General features: G+C 40.3%; 2 protein-coding genes across 6 annotated transcripts in view; both read right to left on the bottom strand.

Moving 5' to 3' along the window:
- The window catches only part of arhgap32a (Rho GTPase activating protein 32a), a 34,546-nt gene extending 19,646 nt beyond the window's left edge, over window positions 1-14,900 (bottom strand). Inside the window, exons 1-6 of the mRNA XM_015037595.1 lie at window positions 14,758-14,900; window positions 14,380-14,623; window positions 4,738-4,851; window positions 3,777-3,882; window positions 2,307-2,398; window positions 1,946-2,030 (exon numbers count right to left, since the gene is read on the bottom strand). Of these exons, the coding sequence (XP_014893081.1) occupies window positions 1,946-2,030; window positions 2,307-2,398; window positions 3,777-3,882; window positions 4,738-4,826 (372 nt within the window). The 5' untranslated portion in view covers window positions 4,827-4,851; window positions 14,380-14,623; window positions 14,758-14,900. The remainder of the gene's footprint in view (window positions 1-1,945; window positions 2,031-2,306; window positions 2,399-3,776; window positions 3,883-4,737; window positions 4,852-14,379; window positions 14,624-14,757) is intronic.
- Window positions 14,901-19,837: 4,937 nt separating this feature from the next.
- igsf9ba (immunoglobulin superfamily, member 9Ba) overlaps window positions 19,838-24,940 on the bottom strand; it is an 84,400-nt gene continuing 79,297 nt past the window's right edge. For 4 of the 5 annotated variants that reach the window (XM_015037779.1, XM_015037712.1, XM_015037942.1 and 1 more), the window contains 2 exons: window positions 23,861-23,991; window positions 19,838-23,673 (listed from right to left, as the gene is read on the bottom strand). In XM_015037779.1, coding sequence (XP_014893265.1) covers window positions 23,468-23,673; window positions 23,861-23,991 — 337 coding nt within the window. In that variant the 3' untranslated portion in view covers window positions 19,838-23,467. Of the gene's footprint in view, window positions 23,674-23,860; window positions 23,992-24,940 lie in introns of those variants that run through there. The other variant, XM_015038025.1, reaches the window with a different exon arrangement.

Genomic DNA, 24,940 nt, shown 5'->3' on the forward strand with positions numbered 1-24,940 from the left:
CCCCCCCCCCCCCCCCCCCCCCCCTTTTCCTCCCCCCTCCCCCCTTCTCCTTCCCCCCCCCCCCTCCTCCTCCTCCTTTTCCTCCTGCCTCTCCTGTACTCCATCACCCTCCCCCCTGTTCCTCTCTCTCAACCGTTCTCTCTCTCTCGTGACAAAAGGTGGTTCGCCTGTAAACGGGTTCATCTGGGACACACGGACACAGATGCTCATCCGTCACATAGCAACATGAGACAGATGAGACTTCCTAATCTGCAGACGAATCTGTCGGGATGCAGATGGAGGATGTCTGCTGCTCTGCAGGCATCACACCCAAGACTCGACCTCTGCTTTCCGTCTTTGTGGTTAAGACTCTGCGGCTTATGGCGTGATCCGAGAACACAGAACAGAGACTCGTCTCCCAAACCGAATCAAACGCACCCCGGGGCGTTGGGCGGAAGCGTCTGAATCTGCATGTATGCAGCTCTGCCTTCAGCGTCAGTGTCGCCTCAAAAAGGACGTTTCTGCTTTTGCTCACACTGTTTTTCTGCACATTTAATGACGAAGACGCAAAACATTCAGCCAAACAGAGCGAAAGCGTCTCAGATTAATGCTCAGCCAGCCGTAGCGTTGCTCACTGATGCGGTCGTGCAGGGGGTCGGCGCCGCCATGTGCATCACATGCACCGCTCAGGATGCTTTGTGCTAAGCTAAAGCAGCGGCTCCCAGCTGTGCAGAAACGTCTGACGCCCTCTGCAGGCGATCAAGCAGAACTACGAGAGTTGTAGTTCTGCAACTACAACTGGCTAAATGCTTACTTCTGCACATCACTAAGCCTGACGCGATAAATCAATCAATTAATTAATTAATTAATTAATTAATTAATTAATCGCATGATGAATAGAAATAAGCTCAGTAATTTCCATCTGCATTATTGATCGTCTTTCTTGTATCTCTCTCTCCTCTCTACCAAACAATGGAAAGTCTTCAGTCTGGTGTGTTGGGCTCAGATAGCTCTACGTTTTTGAAGGACAGTTTCCATTTCATTTGTTGTTTCAGGTGTTTTGTTTGGATATTTAAGATGTCTTCCAGTTCCACCGTTACACTTTCATTAGAAAACAAAGTTTTCGAGAAGGTCTTATTGCATTATTATGCCATTACATTACTTCAAAATGATCTCAAAACAAAAAATGAAAAAGTACAAGAAAGAGCAAGAGAGGAAGGTAAGCACAGAGCAGCCGAGAATGAAGGTGGAAATCACCAAAAAATGATACGTTTGGAAACGCTAAGCTAGAGTCAGGGTATTCAGAACAATGTCCACTCAGGACAAAACTAGTCGAAATATGTCTTCAGATTGATTTGAGTTCATGCAGTTCAGTCCTAAATGACATATCAAGTTAAAAAGAGGAACCTTTATGTTTCAACTCATCAATATCGAGAAAAACTGCTTTTTTGTAAAAGATCAAGAAGCAGGTAAAGCATAAAATAATGTAAACTACGTTGTCTATGCGGAAAATGAAACTCCTTGTTAAGAATCAACTTGCTGTCTGCAACCTGCAAGGTGAAAAACAATTTCCTGCCATTCTCCAATGATAATCGTTCATTTGTGCTGTTTGACAATAAATTTTCATTTCCAGGACCAGCATTAAGCTCCTGCTGACAGCTAATATTTGAGTCTGAAGGCGGCAGCACTAAGCAAATCCAAGTTTAGGCAACCTGCCTGTAGAAGCTGAACAAAAATAAGCGTAGTAAGTGCAGAATATCGTCTGCGAACAGATGCAAACATGGCACGTCAAGAATACGAGGGAAAACTGCTGCAGTGATTGTCCAGAAAACACAAACAAGGTTATCGGTTATGCCAAAAGTGCAGCAGCGCAGTCTGAGACAGCAGCAAATATAGCAGCTGAACGCCGGCCAAGTGCACAGTTATGAAAGCTAATAACTCTCCACAAAGTATTTTTAGAGCTCACCTGAACGTTGCCAAAATCGACAGTCTCATAGTGGAAATGGGCACACTCTGCCAATCTGGGGAAGTGACCTCTGGGGAACGTTAGCCTAGAACACACAGAAGAGCGGCTACTCATCAACATTCAAGACACACCGACGCTGCGATGAGGAGCGGAAACAAAGAGAAAGAGGAAGGGAGAGGTCAGGCTTGTGCGGCGAGAGACAGAGCGCCGTTTAAGATTCAGACCGGCTGGTCGGCGTGAGAGGCGCCCAGCGCTGGAACACAGGCTCCCCCTTCGCTTCGCTGGCCTGAATAAGGAGCCTTATATTCAGGCCAGTGAAGCGGCCCCTAAAAGCGGCGGCAGCGTCACTGAGAGCACCTACTTTTTCATGTTCTTGACCTTCATACTCGCCGTGCTGACGCAGGAGCGCAGGAGGGGCTCGGCCTGGTGTTCTGTGATGTCATCGCTCTTCACCTGCCAAGAGCAGAAAGCATTAACGGGGTCCGTGATGGAGAAACCGATAGTTTATGACGTTGGAACGTGCAATGGAAGCACATTCCTGCCTCTGACGGCTTTTAAAATAGGAGTTATATCATTTTTCCTCAGTGGATTACATATTGTGAAAAAACAGAGTCTCACCACGTATTTTTGTCTACTTTGTAGTGAAAATATCTGAATACCTTAGAGAAACTACAAAACTACAATACAAGTAAATTATCAGCAAGATGTAGGAGCTTAAGTTAATAATTCAACAAAAGTAAAACATTTCTTCTTACGAGTGAAATAGTCAGTGAAACTAGTCATTGTTTATCAATATTAAGAAATGATTGACATAAAAGAAGCCCCTACTTCTTGCAGAAAAGTTACTTATCGGTTTTGTCTTATTTCAGGAGTACTAAGATATTTGCGCTAGAAACTACACGAGCTGGCGTGGTTTGATTTTACGATGCACTGTGTCAAACGATCCAAACTAATTGATAAACTTGTTCCTCTCCTTGCCTGTGGTGGCGCTGCACCAAGAACCACTGAGAGAAACAACATGTCAGAAGAAGACACGAGCGTAACGTCCTTTTTCAAGAAATGCAAACAAAAATGCAGTGGTGTCAGATTGTAGGTTTTCTCTTTTGTCTTTGGCAAAAGACGAAGAGCCATTTGTCCCGTAAGCATTAGATTCTTGCATTTGTCTTGGTTGTATTTACCCAGAATGCCTTACACCATAGTCTGGTTCCTGCTTTTGGAGCGGTCTCTGGTCTGCTTGCCTCCACATTTGCATCGGAAGCGCACCAGAGTTCACTTTAATCAAACCCAGAGCGAGGTTTTTAGGCGGACCAGAGTTCACTTTTTTTTTTGCTTTGACAGCAAATTCACACCTCCCCAAACGAACTGGACAATCAAAACACATGGACTAGAGTTTGATGAAACATGGCTGGTGTGAATGCAACATAAGTCTTTCAAACCTAAGAACACATCGCCTGGTGACGGCAGCATCGTTTCACCTTATCCCTTTACTTACTCAAATTTGAGCAAATATTAATTGGACGTATGACTGTATTTGAGGCTGTATGTGTAGTTTTGACCATTTTTTTAATCTGCAGAAGACCAGGATTAATTTAAAGTCGTCAACTGAGACCTTGTGATCTGTTGAGGCGACATTAAAGTGTGAGTCAACTAAAGAAGCAGAGCAGAGCATCCTCATGGAGGAAGGACAACATGTCTGATGGGTTTTGTGTATTCTCTTGCATCAGCTATGAGTCAGTGCCATGTGTGTGCTTATTTATAAATATATATATATGTGTGTGTGTGTGTGTGTGTGTGTGTGTGTGTGTGTGTGTGTGTGTTTGTAGGCATGTACCGCGGCAGTGGATGTCTCCTGTGGCTGCTTCTCCTCTGGAGAATTAATGTTGGTAGCTTGAGGTAAGGCATCGTTTTTGTCGAGGTCAGCAGGTGGGGTCGGGTCACTGTGCAAGAGGTAAAGAAAAAAAAAAAAGGTTGGAAACAGAACAGAAGCTGAACTATTGTTATGAAAATGAGGCCTCTCGATATATTTTGTTTAATTTTCATCCACCAGAGGGAGCAAGTGAGGGAGAATTACTGGAGTGGCTTGAGCTGGAATCATGACATTGCACCAGCATGCCTCAAAAAAATAAAAAAAAACAGAAAACATGTCATACTGAAGCTATCACCAAGAAAATACACATTTATTATTTATGTTAGCTGTAACTATGAACAATTACTGAGATCAGTTTAGAAAATATCAGCAGTTTCTGCTTTAGTAGAGAGGGAAAAAAACGAACCCTGATCCAGTGATTGTTTTATTTGCACTCCAAAGCTCACGTGTTCAGTGAGGCATAAAGACAATCCACCCACAGGGAGAGCTTCACAAAACCTTCACTTGAAATGTGATTCAATGTACTGAGGAGTGGAGGGTGAGGCCCATTCAGGCAAACTTTGATAAGCAACAAAGGCCACAGGGAGTTTGGGAGTCTTACAGAGATTCAGCCTGATCGAACCTGGAAATGTGGCAAACAAACATCGACGTTTATGTGCTCCAAAATTACATGAGCAAGCGCAACAAAATAGTGGAGTCTGAAACTGATGGAGGTTGAAAAAGGGATAGTTTGTCTCTCAGCTTTACTCTGATAACTGGGTCATTTTTTTAAAAGCCTCACTTCTGGTTTTATTCATCTCAAATTCAAAATTCCCATGTTCCTTTAAAGCAGCACGCCACACGCTATCTGGTCTTTTCATCATCATCCAGGTGAGCAGACACACGAAGCCAGGGAAACGCAAAAAAATAAATAAGAGTAACTCACCCCTCAAGGACGTCACTACTTCCTGGTTCTCCCCGGGGTCCTGAGGCAGCATTCTCAATCACCGCGGCAACCACGCATCCAGCTTCCATGATGCCGCCCTGCTGCAACAGCCCGCTGTAGAGAAACGTGAGTGGGAGGAGAGAGAAGGAGAGAAAGTCACGGCGGGCGGGTAGGAGGGTCCGAAGCTGAGGAGCCACCAGACGTTAACCCACTCGAGGCCGCCATCCACCCTGGCTGTAATCTGGGATGACATCATGCCAGAGTGCCGCGGGCTGCCACGGCGACCAGAACGTGTCAGGCTGTGAGTTCGCAGGATGGATTTCAGCTTCTGTTTCCTCCTAGAGCTGACAGATTTCGGTTGAGAAGCGACTCTCGCGCTCTCCAAGGAAACGGCAGGTTTGTCCCGGCAGCCAGAGATTTCCCCTTTACTTTTTAAATTCCACTGCTGTGAAAATGTATTTCCCACAAAACAGATTCCTTCTGTTTTTGCTATTTGGTCACGACAAAGATAACTTGGGTGAATACAAACATCGGTTTTCAGATGGTAATTTTATTTGTTAGCAAAGATAAGGAATCCCAATGAAATATTTGCCTCCTTGTTTAATCATAAATTAATGGTGATTTACATTTTGGGGGGCTTAATTTCATCAGCCATGCCCAGGCTGATTACTGCTACGCCTGGAGAATCAAAAAATCACTCAGGTAGAAACTGTTCGTCAACACAAAGTAGGCTGAAACAATCTTAAAAAGTAACTTGTCATGCTCCGATGTTCAGAGATCCAACAGATGTAAAAAAAAAAAAAAAAATATATATATATATATATATATATATATATATATATATATATATATATAAATTTGCAAGTTTTTCTAGTAAATTTCAGATTTTTCTCTAGCAAAATTTTGACTTTTCAAACTCAGAAATTTCCAAGAGAATTCCTAGAAAATTTCTGAGATTAATCTCAACATTTTTGACTTTTTCAGAGGAAACGTACCCTTTTTTTCTATCTACAATAGCCCTAAAACACCCTAACAATATTGAGTTGCCTGTGTTGGTTTTATCCCGTACTGTAATGCAGAGGAAGATGAATAAAGTTTTGGTTAAGCTAAAACACAACACTGGCTCATATCGTCCGTCCAAACGCAAACTAGATGTAGACATAACAGCCTGTTTCCTTCAGCTTCATAAATAATTTTAATTTTACATCAAACAATTACTGTTTTTTATCCACTGCCATGGAATTGGTAAAATATCAGTATTTAGATAGGATTACACTTTAAACCTTTTTAATTTATGTCAGTTTTGTTCTCCAGTCCCAGTAAAAACCTTTTGTTTTTCATTCATACGTCAGCTTCTACTGCTTACCCTCAGTTCAGTAATGAAAACACAAGGAATGTCCTGATGAAGCAAACCTGGCTCTCCCTCAATTTTCCCATAACGTGCTTCTGGAATTATGAGGGTGTTTATCGGTAAACAACGTCTCACGGACAAAAACAGGCCCTTCCCAAAGCTCCCACCACTGCAGCTCAGGTAGCAGAGAGATGGGTCACCATCATGTGTAAAGGGTTCTGCTGATCAACCACAACATGTCTGGTCCAACAGGTACGTTAACTAGAGTCCACTGAACGCTGGTGCCGTAGTAGCGGTTTCCCAGCAGCCCCTCCAGCTCGGTTATCCACTGCTGGTTCTGGACTTCCATAAAGCTTCTTGAGTCAACAGGATGCCAACAGGCCGACAGGAATACTGAGCAGGTCCGACTCGGCTCCATCCTCGTCTCGCACTGTGTATCAACTCAACCTTGCCGAAGGGCAAAAAGTGCATTACACAGATAGCAGCGATCCAGAGACCACATTACATAAAGTTATGTTATGCAACGGTCACTTGGATCCAACATCTATAGTCTTCTTATATGACCGGACAGTGTCTTGGAACAGTGTTTTGTCACGTTGTAGCCACAAACGTTTGTGTATTTTGATGGGATTTGATGTGACAGCCCAACACAAAGAGGATGTTTACAGTAGATTTCAAATTGTGTCATAAATAGAAATATGAAAAGTGTTGGCAGGGGCATATGTTTTGACCTAGTTAAGTTTCCACTTGATTCTCGTTTCCCTTCAGTGCTGCGTCTGAAATTTCTCCTATGGACCTCGATTTCTCCGGATGAATTTCAACCAGGCCAATCAGCGAACAGAAAGAGCTTTGAACAATGATGAATTAGATTTAAAGTCTGCCATGATTGCAGTTTTAGCAATGACAGTGGAGGAAGTAAACAGAGCCGTTAAATATGTGTTGGCCACGCCTCCAAATATTGAGTCGTTTGGTTTAGGACTTCTTACTTCTTAGTGGGGTTGGTTGTTTACAGCGCACTCAACTTGTACATATATCAGGACCAAATGTTAGCGATTGCCTCCAGCTACTAATTATTTCTCAATAGCTGAGGGTCCAGACCTTCTGTACGAAGCAAAGCGATTAGCGACATGAGACTAGTTTTAAACCAGGCCAGTACAGAGTCAATCCTTACTTAAGGTCTTCTTTCACTGCAATCACAGCAAAAAGTTTCTTTGGGTATTTCTCCTTTAACACCTTTCCACATCTAGGTACTAAAAGTTCTGTCAAAAATTAGATTGAGGTCCAGGTCCAATAACTAACCAAGTCATTTTATTGTAGCCTTTTCTTTATGTTCTGGGTCACCACCTCAAAACTTCTACAGCCACTGCCAGGGTTTCTTGTGAAACTGGTGTGAGTTGGGATGAACACACCATCGTCTCCACCGGCTCTGTCCACAGAACACTATCTCACATGTCCCCAACATGAAGGAACACACAAGTAGGTCCTCTTAAGGCTTTCTGTAAACAACAGTTTAGTTCTTGCCACTCATCTATAGTGAGCAGATCTGTAGAGGGCACAACTAATCGTAGCCCCATCCGTAGCTTAGGATCTTTTCCGCTTCACCGTGGATCTGGTCACATGACTTTTATTTCACAAAGTGCCTCGAGATGGTATGTGTTGTGAACTGGCGCTATAAAAATAAACTGAATTACGCCCAATTGAATTATTTGGCTCCTCTTGCTCAGTTGAGGATTAGGTCTGGCACTGTGCCATACTATTTCCGTTTTTAGATGAAGAGATTTACACAGTACTCTGAGAGACATTCAGACCTTGAGATATTGTTTTGAATCAAGCCCAAATTTATCCTTCATCTGTGTTTTGTGTTCCTTGGTCAACATGATGCTGTTTGTCCCCTAATTTACAGTTTTATCTGCGCAAGACAGCGTGCATCGTTTACTTTCTACTTTACAATTATGCATTATTAGAGCCACACAAGTAACCCAAAAACAATGTTAAGGTTGTGGGTTGCTAATGAGGTAAATACTTTTCTATCAGCTGAATTCTTTCCCTGTAGAAAAAAAAAAAAGGGTTTTCTGCGCATACAACGGTACCTGACCTTGCTGATTATAGCTCATCAGACAGAGAGTCTGTTTGAGTGGAGGAACATGTTGTCCTGCACACAGCAGAGCGGACAAGCTCGCATAAAGCACCTGCATCATAAAAGACTTGCACTTTTTTTCGTCTGGAAAAACTTAGAAAATCTGACGAAAGAAGTGATCACCAAAGCAATCACTTCTTTTAGCCCAAATACGGTAACAGTGGACCAATTTAGAAATGCTCCAAATAGCGTACACTACAAAGTCGAAAGGCTGTGAAGAGACATGATGATGAGTGATCTTCATCAGCGTACCACCTTTTGGTGTATTATAGGTGAGAAAATGAATATACAAATATGTCTCAAACCTGTCAAAGCAACATATTTTTTTTTATTTTCCTGTGGATTTTCTTCTAGAAACATTGAAGTCACACCGAATCAAGCAGCAGTACTGCTTCCACAGCTTCTCCGTCGTCATTCATCTCCAAAGTATCAAACGTACTATTCTGGATGTATGAATAAAGAGGCCCCCTTTACCTGTCACAATTAATGGGGAGGTGCAGCTCTGATCTCAGGAGACCGGAGCGGCGAGCACAAAGGATGTCGCCTGGTATCTGATGGCCTACATGGCGTTTCTGCGAGTAAAATGGGGCGGCGCGCACAATCCTGCACGCTGTCTGAGGGACCGGCATCAGCAGACATGTTGACAAGAAAATGACTGGGTGAATTTTTTTTTTTCCCCAGGTAAAATTTGGTCACAAGTCTGTCAGTCACAAGTCCTTCATTTAAAAAATGAAATGAGGGGGCGGGTCATAGCCAGAGGGAAAGCTATGTTGCACATTTTCCCACCATTTATTAAATATTTATTTCATTTCTCTTTGGATCAATAAAGTATTTTTTGAATTTGAATTCTTGTAAATGTATGCAGTATTTATGGAGTTTGGACTTTGAAAAGTGATCAAAAACTTTGAAACCTAATGAAAAAAATTCCAGATTTAAGTGGACGTTTTAGGTAAAGCCGTCAAATTTAATCTGGGAACTTGCAATTGAAAATGGAGGATAATACCAACTTCCAAGCTTCTGTTTCAAGAGTAAATGCAATGTCTGCAAATATAACCAGCTTCACAGATTACCTCTAAATTTGCAGTTATATGATTCTTATTTCAATATTATCACATTCTGCCATTATGTAACTAACTAGACGTTTAGCATTAGACCAAGTGCAAGCCCCTAGTTTAGTTTTAGTTTCTCGTGATAATCAGTAAATTATTTGTGTTAAAAAAATGACATTTTTTAAAGAAAATAGTTTTAGTTTTATTGTAAATGTGTGAAAAGAATTTGCACCACCACTCAGTTCTCACATACTCAACACTGCTTTGTGAACTGAGCGTTCACAACAAGAACAAAGGTGCTATTTTTTAAACAATTTTATTACTGTCTATTGTCCACACAACCTAAACTTAATGCTACCAAACTGAATTAATGAGAGAAAAATGTGACTAATGTAAAAGAAGTTACAACTAGAGATGTGCTGATCAGGTTTTTTCCCGCTGATTCCGATTCCAATCACCCGTGAGGGCCGATCACGGCCGATCACCGATACCAATCACATAATTATTATTTTTTTAATCATAAGTACTACCGGTTACATTATGTAGAAAAAGGAACCATGAATTCACCTTAATTTAGATATGAAACTTGTTTTTAATAACTTTTTCCAAGAACAAAACAAACCAGGCATTGTGCAAATTGTACTGCTATGCTTTAACAGACTGAAAACATATGCAGGCTCTGAAGAGGCTAAATAATGCAAAGAGCCAAAATAAAACCTCTCAACATTGCCAAAAAAATTCAAGTATAAAACTTAACATTCAAAGCTAACCAGCTGTATTTATAAAGCACCTTGAAACAGTGAGAACTGCCCCAAGTGCTTTTTGTCCCTACAAAAGGACAAATTGTGATGACTTGATGAAAGTAAAATAACTCTACAAAGTAAAGTAGAAGAATCTCCTGGTAAATATTTGCTTGAGTCAGGTAATTACATTTCTTTACATTAGACTCTTAATAGAATGTAGAAAATGTCTTTAATTTGACAGCTGTTAAAGGAGGTTTTCTGACTCTCTGAAACTATAAAGACATTGTTGACGATCAAACCAGATCGTCAGGTAACGTGTGTGTAGACTTCATGGATCTCCAAAACCCAGACCAGACATTGACAGGACACAAACGTTTGGTTTCCTCGAGGCTGGTCGTGTTTTAGCTCCTTAGCTTCAGTTTCTTTGCCATTTGTTGTTGGTCAGACTGGTTGTATCAGGTTTCCAGTGACTTGAAACAACACAAATGGAAACTGTCAGAGTGAAAACATCAAGCCGAAGGGCGGCTAAATTCCCAGTTTATGGAATTTAGTCACGAGATCTTTGACGCACTTTGACTCTCTTGTTAGTACCAAAGAAAGACATGCGTCGGTGTGGAGAAAGTTGGTTTCAGGCTCTCATTCTGATTGCAGTCAACAGAAGCTGTAAATTCAGAGGGGGTAAAAAAAAAAAGCTCTACGGTTGCCATAGTAACTCATCTCCCATCCATCGTGACTTGACGCTCTTCCAGAGCGAAGACGAAGGAGACAAATGAAAGCCTCCGAGGAACTTTTGACCAGATGCTCTGACACATCATCAGCCTGTCTGCCTGAGGCGCTGCCACCGTCACCACACTGCAGGTTTCAGCCCGCCGCCGCCCAATTGGCCATGTGCTACCCGATGCTTTGTGACTCATGTCACCTCTCAGAGGGAAGGAGTTGAACTGGTTGGCGGCTGGAAGTCAATTTGATTCTCTAATCTTCTCGGAATCTGCCAGACTGAGATTATTTCATCCCGCACAGAGGAGATGTCACGGCTCAAATCTCTTAGTGAGCGATCCCTGATGAAGGCCAGGATGGGCGGATGGAGCAGAGTAACAGGGGGGTGAACAGCAGGCCGACGCTGATCCAAACATTTAATCAACAATCCAGTCTGTCACTCACAAAGACAATCCAAACCTTGCCACAAGGCACAAATCTCCTCGTGCTAAAAATAAGCCAATGGCGTACCACAAATAGTGAATGGGAGAAAATCTCATTTTGCAAGAAAAATATTTTAGGGAGGGCAACGTTTATTCTCAGAAATACGACAGACAAGCGGCAACTTAATCCACAGACAACCGGAGAGTACGAGCTTGGAGACGTTTGTTCAGTTTAAGATACTACACAGAGGTGTTGACTCAACAATGCTCTATTTCTTCTGTGACACAAACATAAAGGTTGGCTCTACCTCATCTGAAGAACATTGAAATTCTGAACATTTTGTTCAGAAAACTTAATAGTATTTAATCCTTAAACTGCTGTAAAGTTTTAGTTTTCTAGGTGGTTGTCCAATGCGTTCTTTAAAAAGAAGCTACATCTCTCTTCAAGTATTTTCTTAAATATAACTGTGACTATTTGACATAAGAATAGATTGTTTTCTGTCAGTTTTCAATTGAAGACCAAAGTGGAGAAAAATGTAAATCAATATTAACCTAAAACTATGGGCAACAACTTGCTTTGTTCATAAAAAAAAACTTCAGTTTTTAAGCCCATCTACAAGTTCTTCCCAAAGAGCTGGAAGCAGGGAATTGTTCAAATGCTGCAACATTAAGACTTCCTCTCACTGTAACTAACAGATAAAGTCTAAACCCTAATCAATCAGACATTATAAACCCGAACTTCTCCAATAGATTGCCAAACAGAGAACTGTAATTTCTACAAAGAAAACCTTTACACCACTGCAGAGACCATGAGGAACACGCTTTTCACCACTGAATTCACTTACTGATGCTGTATGAAAGCTTAGATGCAGCTCCTTTGCCATGGAAACCCGTTCTATGAGGTTGCAGTCGCTGCTCCGCATCTTCCTCAGAATACAGTTTTACTTAACTTAATAGTCTGCAGCTGAGTTGTTGTTAATCAATTGCTTCCACTGTGTTAAAATGCCACAAACAGATGGCAAAGAAATTACCTTACTCTAAAAAGTTTTCAATGCCTCCCAAAAAGTTCAAAATATATTTTAAGAACAGGGATTATCAGGAATCCCTTAGTCATTTGGTCTAAAAAGCCAGAGAGAAAGAATGCTTTTATAAAATAACAATGACTTGTAGCGCCGGGTCTGATGCATCAGCCATCGCTGAGTTATAACCAGAAACGGTAAGAGTGCCCAACAATTGTCCAACACAGAAGTTGGTTACCATGGAGACTGGATGAAGACTATAGGAGAGACATTGCTGACTACACACCAAGGTTTCTTTTTGAACACAAGTCCCCCTGCATCTTAGCTATCAAGAAATGTGACAATTTCTCAATAATCCTCTCCAAGTGGTTTGGTCTCTTATATCTGAAGCATTTTACTTTACCAATGTATTCCAAAAACATAAACTTAATTTCTTTATGTGATTATTTTAAACATATATATAACAACAAATAAGCTGCTCCATATGCCAAAAAGTCTTATTGTTTGTGAGTAGTATGAGGGATCCTCACATCTTTTGGTCTAAATATGCTGGAAAAATGATTTTATTTTCTCAAAAATTCTTTTGCTAAATTATCTGCTCATATGACAGTGCTCTACTCAATTATCGTGTCACACGTTGAGAAATTATATTATGCTTTACTGGCTCGGTCAACAAGCTCTTCTTTCTTTTACGGCCTTATATTTAAGCACTTTTGATTGTCGCCAGAGTCGACCCCATCCTGTACGAGGGACATAAACACAATTTGATTTGAGGACCTTTCAAATACCATCAGTCACTATCACATTTAAACTGACCCCTACATGCATTTCAAGAGAAACCCATCAACCATCAAAATGTACTTTGATAAACCTTAAGAGTTTATTGAAAAAATTATCTGTTGGATTCAACTCTATTACCTCTACTAACGCATTGACATTTTTTTCTGTGCTTTGAAAAAACAAATCTCAATTAGGTCAGACTTTAAAGAGATGGTATTAAGTATAATCGACTTTTTTGAGCTTTATGTCATGTTATGATGTTACTCCCTCATCAAAAACGTACCTGGAGTGAAACTTCAAAATCCTGTTTGAGAAATCCTTAACTCTCCCATGGCAACCATTCATGGGTGCCTAAATACTTGCTCTCACAAAGCACCGCCTTTTCTCTAAGTCGAGTTTGTCTCAAAGAGCACATCTCTCTCTCTGAGTCTGACAATAGTCTGAAGGAGCCCCACTCAGCTCCTTCAGACTAGTGTCAGCAGCAATAAGCAAACACTCAGTGCAACTGTCCACCTGCAGAGCTAATCATAGGAACTACTTCTCAGTCTGCTAAGAAAGGTGTTAAAGGCTTAACAGAGAGAGTTGTGATGAAGTACTGAAGGGAAGTTTCAAATAACAAGAGCTTCTTAAAGAGGCAGAGGCCAAATTTGAAGGTGTCAAATTTCTTTTTAGTCATGTTTGAGAGATACAGCATTTTTACAACTGAAGGTAACAAGTTTTTTTGATTGCGCTATAAAATGGCACTCTGTGCTTGTAAAATACACAATACCGCCCTTTTAAGGAAACTGTATACCTTTACAAGTAAAATAAAAACTTTCAAGACTGATTAAATTACACTATACTTTAAACATCAAGGATCACATAAAATCGCAAAAACGGTTGGTTTAAACCGCCAGCTTAGCTCGCTTTCTGTGACTTCAGCCGGCAATAATTGTCATTTCCTGGATGACCGGGAGAGTTCAACCACGGTCGTTACAGCCGACATTTTAATCACATGACATAATAAAATGTTGAATACATCTCGCACTTGTTGCAGGCCTGTTGCTAAGCATTGCGGCAGACTCATCATTTCCTGACCAGACAGCACACCGTACAGATAAACTACAGTCTGTTTTTTTTATAACCTCTGATGCAACATAATGCGCACTAAATGACCAATGGGAAAAGTTTACCGGCGGTGTACTATGACCTGTTGGGCCTGGCGGATACCAGGCGCATTAACAGCGCGCGCGCGCACACACACACACACGCAAAGAGGGAGAGAGGCGAAGAGAGAGAGACTATGATAATCGATTATTTCACAGCTTCGGCGTGAACTAATCGATTTAATGGGCAGCAGCCGGTGGTGGTCGCGCGTTGGGAACAGCGCGAGGAGGGTTCACCTGTCCGCTCGAGGCGACGGGATCATCCGGCGGTAAACTTACCTGCGACTGCGCGCGCTGCTCTTCTCCGCCGCCTCCTCTATGCTGCTCGGCGCTCGGCTCCTCGGTTAGGAAGCATGCTGCCAGCCAGCATCGCATCGCACTGCAGACCCACGCAGCCCGGACGCTCGGTCACTCAAAGACAGGCCACGGCTGATCATCTGAGGTAGATGGTGTTGGCAGGAAAGCCCGCGACCAGGTGCGGCATCTCGCTCTACAAAAGAGAGGCTGGCGAGTGATTCCGTGGCTGGAAGACAGAGAGAGAGAGAGAGAGAGAGAGAGAGAGAGAGAGAGGGTGAGTGAGAGTCCGGGTGTCGGGAGCGCGCACTGCTGAAACTGGATTCGTGCTCGCGCCTGTTTGAGCCTCAGGGGTTCCCAGACCTTTTTTTCTCTCTCTCTCTCTCTACTCCCTCCTCTTCCTCCTCCTCCACCTCCTCTTCTCCCCAAACCAGGGACCCAGATTTGATGTAGGCGTGAGGGTTTGCAGGCAGGCGCTGATTCATTACATTCGCTAGCATCGAGGAACCGCAGTTGTGCGGTGTTAGGTAATGCTTTTGGTACAACAATTACATAACCCCTCCACTGTGGGTGGGCGGTAACAGTGAGAGGAGTGAAAACTGGTGTTGAGATCGCTCATAATCATCATACCTTTTTTTTTTTTTTTTTTAATATTCACCTTAGAAAATTAAGCGGAAATTCAGGTTTTGTTCTGGCTCAGAGCACACAATGATTCTGATCATTTATAAACTTTATTCATCTAACTAACATAGTCATGTTCATTGAGGTTTTTCTACATTTTATATGATATTTTTTATTATTATTATTTAAATGTATTTTACCAGCATAAAAACCCATTGAGATTAAAAATCTCTTTTTCAAGGGAGTCCTGGCCAAAAGGCAGCAACAAATACAACACAAAACAAGTAGGAAGCTGTCAAGCTATAAAATAAAATAAGAAAAAATAGTCCATATTTATGTAGTGCATACTTGTGAAGTAGGACGACTATGATTCGCGCTTTTCAAAAATATTATCATTTAGAAATCGGAAAAGCTTGATACTTTACTAATCCCGTGAAATCAACTTTGTTCAGACATCACAGTTAGTAAAGAGTCCAGCTGAATGTGATTTGATATCAGTATAAATACAGCTGTTCTGAGACTGTCGCAGAGATTTTGTTACAGACCATTAGTAAACAAACATCTGGAGAACAAAAAAAGCACAGCTGCAGGGTCAGAAATGACACTGCAGAGAGGTTTAGAGCTGGGCTAGAATTCATTTTGATTCAGTTTGAAAATACTTTATTAATCCCAGAGGGGAAATCAAATGTTGTTACAATTTTCTTCAAAGAGATGTTGGAGATTCAGAAAGGCTCTCCTGTAGCAGTCTGTGTTACAACACATCACACGCAGCCCAAGAGCCACCAGTGACACTTGAACGGCAGTTTGAGAAACATGTTTTAAAAACTGATGCCGAAATGCCACGGACTCCTAGTTGGACCAGCTCTTACACTGGCTTACCTCATATACCAGATTAGCAACCGGGCTAATGTTTAAAAATCTGCAGGTCGAATCTAAACTGCTCCAGTTTGAATGTACAAAAAAACGGGGATTCTCCTGCAACACGGATGTGGAATCACAGCAAGAGTGAAAAACACGGCGGAGCTTGCTTCTTCTTGCCTCTTCCAGTTGTCTGTTGGCCGGTTGCCATGGCGTTTCCAATCTTGTTTATAAATATTTGTTTTCATATCATCCGGATGCATCCGTAAATCGTTGTTCTAAACAGTTTACGAATCCCATCAGTGGCGTCGTTCATAAACACCAGCCGGCTTTTGAAAATGCCGGTTTGAGCACGAGCCCCAAACAAAAAAGCTCTTTGCTCTCGACTTGACCAAAACGATTCTGGAGATATTATGTGGCTGTAGAAGGCTCAAGCTAAAGGTTGCTTTAATGCTTCTCCTGAGAGATAATACGCCAGAGAAACGTTTCAGTCTCCAAAATGTGATGTGTGAAAACTCTTCGGTGTTTTAGTGAGGTCAGGGATCTATGCTAGAATTCAGATCCTCTGCAGCACACACCAGTTTTAAAGAGCAAGACTTAGCCATCATTCTAAAGCCAATTAAAATGTATTAACTAAGTAATCTGATAGTCGAAAGAAAATGTTTTTGCCAATATTTTTTTAGTGTGGATTGAGAAAGTTGGAAGCATCAAAACAAAAATTCCATTAATATGATTCAATGTCATTCATGACTGTGTGGTGAAGGATTATCATTCAAATGTTAATTAACGATGATTCAGTTAACCTTTGTATTCCATGGTAATAAAGTGATTTAGGAGGTATTAGTCATAATACTTTCTTGAGACAATTTTAAAAAGGCAATTTGTACAATAGGGGACCTATTGTACAAAATTCACTTTTTTCTCAGTTTTCTACTTTCATTTGGGTTTTTATTGATTCTAGAAAAAGTCCAAGTGCAAAAAAGAAAAAAAAAAAACCAATCCAGATGTTTTCTGGCAATCGGTTAATGCTTTTTGGTGTGGGGAAAAAAGTCATTCCGAAAACCTCCTAATTATGACGTCACTTGTGCGATGTGGAAATATTTAGCATTTGAAACATCTCAGAGAGGAAAAATACCTTTTGGCCATACCGTATAACAGAACATTATTTTTTTTTTTCCTCCCCAACTAACCCCAGTCTGGGATGGCCCTTAATGAGCCACCATTTGGGTGCAATCTCCTTATCCTGTTAATTTTGAATTCATTAGAGCGACAGACACAAAAACTGAAGTAATTTACTGACTTACTTAGCGCACTTCCCTGGAACTCTATTTTTAATCACTGCTTATACTTTTTAATATACTTTTAGTTTAATTTTATTAGCTCTAATGATTAACGATGCATTTAGTGCCAAATGAAATGGCATCTGTCAGGGCTTTGGAGTCCTCTGACTCAATGAAGCGGCGCGCAATGCAAATGCAGGTCTTTCAGAATGCTACCACAGGAAACTTGAAGAAATAAAGCATAAAATTTGGCTGGGGCATAAAAGAATTAATAATACTAATGTTTCTTTTTAAGTTGTGTCAACTATAAAGCCTGTGCTGTATGTGTTTAATGATAAACACACAGCACTAGCTATATGCTTTTAGTAGCCTGGTTGAAACTGAGGCTTGATGCCTCAGGGCGGCTGAGTGTTTAAACAGCGGATTAGCTGAACTTTACATTTCACTCAGGTGTGTGCAAAAGAATGACGGCTCATTTGTTTGCTCTCTACCATTCGCCTAAAAGAATTTAAACACGAGCGCAAAGGAAACCAAGTGTTTTCCTCCTTTAACATATGGGTGAAAACATCCAAAATATGCTTGGATTCCACTTTTCTTTATTCCAAATTTCAAGTGTTTTTTTTTTTTTGTTTGTCTTTTTTACTGCAGGGAGAAAATACATCTGAAACTTGGCACTTCTACTCTGCTCTGACCAGTGTGTCCTAGAAATCAAAAATGGGAAGCAGAAAACCTGACCTGATTATCATAGTGCATCACTCTCTCTCTCTCTCTTTCCAATTTCTGACCAACACTCACCCCCTGTGTCCAGCATTTGAACTGCAGCGAAATTCTGGAAGCACACAAGGAAACAAACACACACGCAGCAAAAATAAAAACCTCTTTTGATTTTTTTTTATTATATCAAAATACAAAAATTTGAGAGGAAACTCTTGTATAGGACTAAGCATTTGAAATGATATGGTGACATGGATACAACACTGCGCTCATGTTCTCATAGACATGCCATAGATAGAGCAGAGATCGTCTGATAGGCCCGTGTCTACGCCATGATGAGCCACCAGGAGTGAGCCTGTGCATTTTACCCCTATAAAGGCTTGTGATGGCAACTGCTGCTGTACATCCAGGCCTGTTTGGTAACAAGCCAGAGTGTGTTTTCCTTTTTTTTTTTTTTTTTTTTTTTTTTTTTCATTTTAGTTCGTTCAGGTTTCTGCTTACTCGAAGAGAAAAAGGAGAGAGAGAGAAATTAAAAGAAAATTCATGGCAGTTGAACATGAGTAGTGACCAAGACATGATCTCAAGACGAGTCACTGGATAGCAGTGGCAAAGAAAAAAAAATAAAGTAGTACAGATATTATACATAAGGCTTTGGTACAGCACCATACAGTATGAGTTAATTGCTCACAAAAAAAAAAAAAAAGTTAAGTAAAGCATCAAAAAATCTGATGCGGTGACAGAATTGAATGGCATTTCTAAAAAATAAAAAATAAAAAAAACAATCAGTGTTATCGTTTTTAAAAAAGAGAAGAGTGGAAAAAGTTTTAACTCTGAATATTTACATATGGACATTGTGATCAAAACCGAAACGAGAACAAAAACATGTAAAATGCAGAATGTAAACATGTGATGTACAGCACAGAGTTCGGTGGATGAAAGTGAAACGAAACATGGGAATTTCTCACTTCTTTTAAGCACTACTGGGTTTGCTTGAATATGAGCTAAAACAGTCAACAATGTAGTGCTTATAGTAGCCTACGATTAATTATACATTCTAGCTTCTCAGTGCTGGTACACATGAAGAACAAACAGAAACAAACGAACGAACAAAAGAGATAAAGAGAATATAGAAAATACTACATACTTTTCTAGCTTCCGTCCAATAACAAACCAGCTCAGATGGTCATGAATGATTGCTAAATAGGCATTTTTGTAATTGTCTCTACATGCAAGATTAATACGATTTAAAAAAAAAAGAAAAAAAAAGAAAGTCAAATCTGTTAAGTATCATCCTATCAGCAGCTAGTGATGCACTAAGAGCTGTAAGCAGAAACAACCCACCTCCCACCCCCAAAACAAAACAAAAAAAACCCAAAAATAACAAGAGAAACGGAACAGAAAACGTCGCTAACAGTACGTCCAAAGCAGCCCTCTTAAACGCTGTACATGTTCCCGTTGGATTTTGCAAAGAAACAAATGAGCCCGGAAGACAGCGTCTGTAAAAAAAAAAAAACAGCGGTGGGGATGTGTGAGCCTTTCAGACAAGAGAATAAATGCAAACGTGAACGACTCATGGCTAAGCTGTACAGTACTAATAGGAGTTGTTCGTTTAAAAAAGTTGATGGTGGATGAGGTGAGATGTTTGCGTCCTCAGTCGTAGTAGTAGTAGTGTGCTTGAAAAAACAAGTGCTGTTGACCATAGATCTACATTGCTGTGGAAAAGCATTTCCACCGCTTACAGATTTAAAGTTTTTGATTTTTTTTTTTTGTCATACTTTAGAAAAAATGCTGATTGAAAAGATGATTTCATTTATTAAGGAAAAAAGTTATGCAAATCAACCAATGTGAAAAATAAAATTGCCCGTAAACTTAACTGCTGGTTGTGTCGGCAACAATTAGGCATTCATTGTATGACTTTTGCATCAATGGGAAGGAATTTCAAACCATTTTTCTTTTCAGAATTGTTTGAATTAGTCACACTCAACAATTCCCAAAAGTGAAAGGTCTTAGTAAAAATCTAGCCACAACATTTTAATCACATTTTAGGTTCAAACTAGACGACTACAAGCTTGTTTTTTCTACTTTTTGAGCAAGGCTACAAACTACTGATTGGAAATTCTTTGCTAAAGAATTAGTTTTACGCCACTGATGGATGGCATTGACTTTGATTTTCACCTCTTCCTGACGAGTTTTTGCTTTTTGATTTCTTGAATTTCAAGATATTTTAGCTAACTTTTATGTTGTAAAAAAAAAAAAAAAAAGTCCTGCTTATGTGAATTCTTGATTTTACAGATATGGCATTAATCTGTTCAGCTCAGCCGTCCAAAGAAGTGGTCAATTCGTGATTCAGGAAGGGTGGAGGCGATTATTTCTTCCACATTTTACAGACAGCTTCCCCCTATCGCCCATTTGAAAAATGCATTTTGCATTTGCACAGGTTCCACTTGACCGATGTTACTAAATTTACCTTTATGGTTTAATCAACTTCCAAGCAAAACAAAAGCACAAATAGATGAAATCTTTAAACGAGGCAAATACTTTTTCACAGCACTGTACAGGAAGTTTGCAGAAAAGATCCCCTCCCCGACCTGACAGCGCGCTCCGATTCTCTTCCATGTGTCCTGTGACTGACTAGTTGCTAATCTAAGTCAGGCTACGTTTCTCCCGCTTAGGCTGGGTTAATAATTTCAATATCATCACAAATATATTTTAAAGAGGGTACCTTGGAAGCACAGACAGACATAGCAAAAAACACACTATAGAAAACAGGTCATTTTTGAGTTCATTGAATGTCACAAGTCTCTATTAATCAAGGTTATATGTCTACTTTTTTTTTTCAGTATTGTCTATTACTGTAGTCACACTGTTATGATTAGGACAATGTCTACCAGAGCTAGTTTAGCTGCTCAAACACACACGCACGCACACATGCACGCACGCGCACACACGTAGGGGAGTGGAGAAAAAGTTCCTTCCAGAAATAGAAACAAATCTTCAGACCTCTACTCTACAGCACCACAAAGTTAAACATAGCACCAAGTCGTAATGTTCAAAGCAACTATGCCCTAACACACTTTAATTTCATCAAACTAATGTAAACACAATTTCCTCCACAGCACGTTTTGTACATGTCTACAGCATGTCCGTTGCTTTTAGGAAACCAAACAAAAAGGGGGTAAAAGTAAAAAAAAAAAAAAAAAAGAATCTAAAAGTTTCCTTCAGGTTTATTTGCTTTGGACACGTGAAGGCGAAGAAAACCGTTGTGAACCTACATGTGTGCTCATGAATGGGCAAAATACATTACTTTGTTTATAGTAGAGGGCAACACATTTCTGCTTCTAAAGCGTTCCCCCGTCCCGTCCACATACTAATACATGAGAGAAAATACTTCTCAACTTGTGCAGCCAGCGGGCTGTGGCAATAATACACTGTACGGTACTAACATTAAGTGTACTTTTCTTCTCAGATAAAATGTCTGCTAAGGTATGACAAATTAGGCACCTTAAAATGTTTTAAAAACATCCACTTAAAGCCGTATTGTAAGCAAATACTTCGATATATAATCTAACTTCTTTTAACTTGGGATATCCGTCCCATTTTTTTCTTCTTTTTTTTTTTTTAACCTATTCATACATCCCCGTACAAGAAAGTCTTCCTGTAAAACATGGTTGGATTTCTCTTTACAAATACAATACACACCATGTATAGTACATAACAAATATAGATTATTTCCTTGTATCTTACATGAAACCAATTATTTTGTTTATCGCTCGCTTACAAGCAATTGCCGCTCCAAAGAGATTTAGAGAATCATTCACGTGGATAACCTCGGATTTAGCAAAAATGTTCCAATTTGCTGAAATGAAACAAATAAACAAATAAAATAAAAAACTGCTTGATGCGTATTTGAGTGACTGAACTAGCCTTAGCGAAACAATCGGAAAGAGAAACGACGATAACATCGTCAAAGAACACGGTAACCGGCAGAACGGGCGTGGCCGTTAAATACTGGAGTTTGGACCTATTTTTGCCGTCTGGTCGTCTCAGCAAATCGCCGCTGCGCTACGTAAGCATTTCGACGGGTCATTCGATGCACTGTGACGTAGGGACATTCATTTCCTGTACAGCAAAACATACATTCAATATCGGTTAGTGTCACAAAAAAAAAAGAAAAAAGAAATAAATAAATAAAAGAAATTAACAAACGAAGTAGCTAGCAATTAATATACAGTTTTTAAGAGATAAACAGTCAGGGTGGCCATTTTGTGTGGAGATTCCCCATTGCTCGTTTTACAGCTTCGTGAAGCAATCACATTCCACTCGAACAGCTGCTGTCAAACTTTTACATCTTCACTGTGCAGTGTACTTGGGATTTCTTGCCCCCGCAATTTTTATATATAATATATATATTTTTTGAAAACAAAAGTTTTCTGGTACTATTGTTAAAACAAGCTAAATCAGACTTACGCATTCTCTCTTTCATGTGTCCTTGACAGAATAAAAGCAATATAAAAAAACAGACATTATTGGAGTTCTCACTTCCTTCAGAGTGACAAACATGAGAAGGCGATGGAAAAAAAAGGCAGTTTATGTTAGAGAAAGAAAAAAAAACGCAACAAAAGGCAAAGAAAAGGCACCTCAAGATGTGCCCAATTTCACAAATGATTCCTTAAGAATGAGATACATACAGACACTTCATACTTTTGCTTCGTCGCTCCATAAGTCCAACCTCTGCTGAGCATGAAAGTCCCCCGATGTTTTTCACAAAGTCTGACGAAGGCTATGGTCTCTAGTCATGATACCGTGCCCTAGCAATGGGCGTAACAACACAGAGCGTAAACACTCCTCTCTACTCAGAAACCCCAAAAGCAGACGCAATGCGCTAGCTGCAGTAAGGAAAAGCATCCAAATAAGATTAAGCTAGGCCATATTATCCATTTGAATGAGGGGTGAGCGTTATAAACCTTTTTTGTCCGTACCTTTAGAGTGTAAAAAGGTCAAGTACGTATAGTATACCACAAGAATTACAGCAACTCTGCGTTTACTCTGAGGTATATTTTGCGGTAAGAACCCTGTGTTTAAAGACTGACACTAGTTGTATTGTAGGAAAGGTAGACTCGTGTCCCTGTACAAGGACGCACCAGGCTTTAACAGTACACTGTTTCACTGAAAAACCTAAAAGGTATGAACCCTCAATGATAAGTGAGTGGAAAAATCTTTTTTTTTTTTTAACGTGTTGTGTCATACTCAACCAACACATTTTATTACTGTAAGAGGAAGCTTAATTCCCTTGTTTTACTAGTTATATACATTATATATTTCTCAGAGCATTTTCAAGTGAAATTCCTCAGAAAAAAGAAAAAAACAAACAAAACAAAAAAACGCCATTGTTCTTGTCTTCAGATGAGACTTCCAGCCTCTGGAGGATCCAGTCTGCGGCTCCTCGGACAAATCAAGTTGTACGGATTGTATGAAACCTTTGTTTGTCGCTGTTGATGCGTGGGGGTGGGGGGAGGTGGGCGGAGAACTGCGGTGTTTTGGACTTTGCTTCCATGAGGGGCCAGCTTAATTGGGTCTAATGGCTTGGTGGGGCACACGGGTCAGCGTAGAGTTCCATAATTCGGGCCCTCAGAGTCTGCACTGGCCAGGATGCCTGTCTGGTCCTCCTCGGACGGCCTGCGCTGCAGGAAGGAGGTCAAGTAGCGGTAAGGGTTCTTGTTTTGCTTTTTACTCTTTTTGCGAAGGTTGATATCTTCTCCCTCTTGGGGTGTCTGAGATTGCTGCGGGGTCTGAGAGGGAGACACACCTGAAAGAGAGGCAGATGAGGCACACACTAGTTCACTCTCTAAACTAAATGCTATTTTACACACTTCTGTAATAATGATGTAAATCTAGTTGATAATGAATACAAATTGCACTGAATTGGCACAAACCCCCCTCCACCCCCCAAAAAAGTCTAACTTTAAAAATGTGAAGGAACTCCTCAGACGAACCTGTTCTCCTCACAGATGTTGCGTTGTTGTTATTATTGGCAGCCACTCCCTTGGCTTTAGTTATACAGTGGTGTAGCAGTGCTGGTAAGCTCTCAGACCCGGCAGTATCACTAGACGCACCTAGAGGTTCCCTGAGAAGACGAGAAGGGGCAGCACAGCATGCATTGCTCCGGATTAATCCAGCGGTCTGCTCAATCACATCTCATTGAAAAAACCCCAAAAACAACAAACAAACGAGACAAAACATTTCTTTCATTGCTATTTCCAGTAGCTATCGCATGATTTTGATGAGCGCTTGAGCATCTATTGAGAGCTGTTTCACTAAGATGATGAATTTCCAGTCTCTATCTGCTTTGATGGATGATAACAGTTAGACAGGAGAGAGGGAAAAAATGGAGGAGATAAAGTGAGAAAGGACTGTTGACAGGAGGTGGAGATGGTGAAACTGCTGTTGCTCTCAAGCAGCCACGACGTTAAAGATCCAACCTGAGTTCAGGTCGCATGTTTGGACTCGTACTTGTCCTAAATTATTATTTTTTCTTCAATTTTAGGAATCATAAATAGGAATCATAGGAATCATTTTTTAAGTCTTTTGTTTTAATATTATTTTAGCAACAATTGAGTAAAGATTATAGCATTTAAGTTATTTTGGGTCTTTAAGTAGTGACTGCTTCAGAAATATGGGTAACATTGATTTTTTTTTTTTCTTGCTGTATAAACTCATAAAATGAAAATAATTTTTTGGAATTAAAACCATTACAATTTCTCTTTCAATTTTCCAAAACCACAACATTTGACACACTGCAGGTTGGAGGGTTGGCAGGCTTTTACGCATGTGCAGATGGTCGTCATGGCGGGGCTCTTCTGAACATTAGCATGCAAGGAATTTAAGACTTTTCCAGCCCAGTGAGCAAAGATTCTTTAAATATTATGTCAAATGCTTCAAAATGGGTATTATTTTGTTTAGCATAAGGAGTTTAAAAATCTGTCTGATGTATCGGTTCTTTTTTTTTTTGTCATCTAAACTGAATTGAAGTGAAAAGGAAAACTGACCCAGAGCTTGTGCATTGCAAGGTTTTC

This window comes from Poecilia latipinna, unplaced genomic scaffold (genome assembly GCF_001443285.1).
Source record: "Poecilia latipinna isolate Pla-1442-1.1 unplaced genomic scaffold, P_latipinna-1.0 Scaffold1, whole genome shotgun sequence".
In the NCBI taxonomy this organism is placed as follows: domain Eukaryota; kingdom Metazoa; phylum Chordata; class Actinopteri; order Cyprinodontiformes; family Poeciliidae; genus Poecilia; species Poecilia latipinna.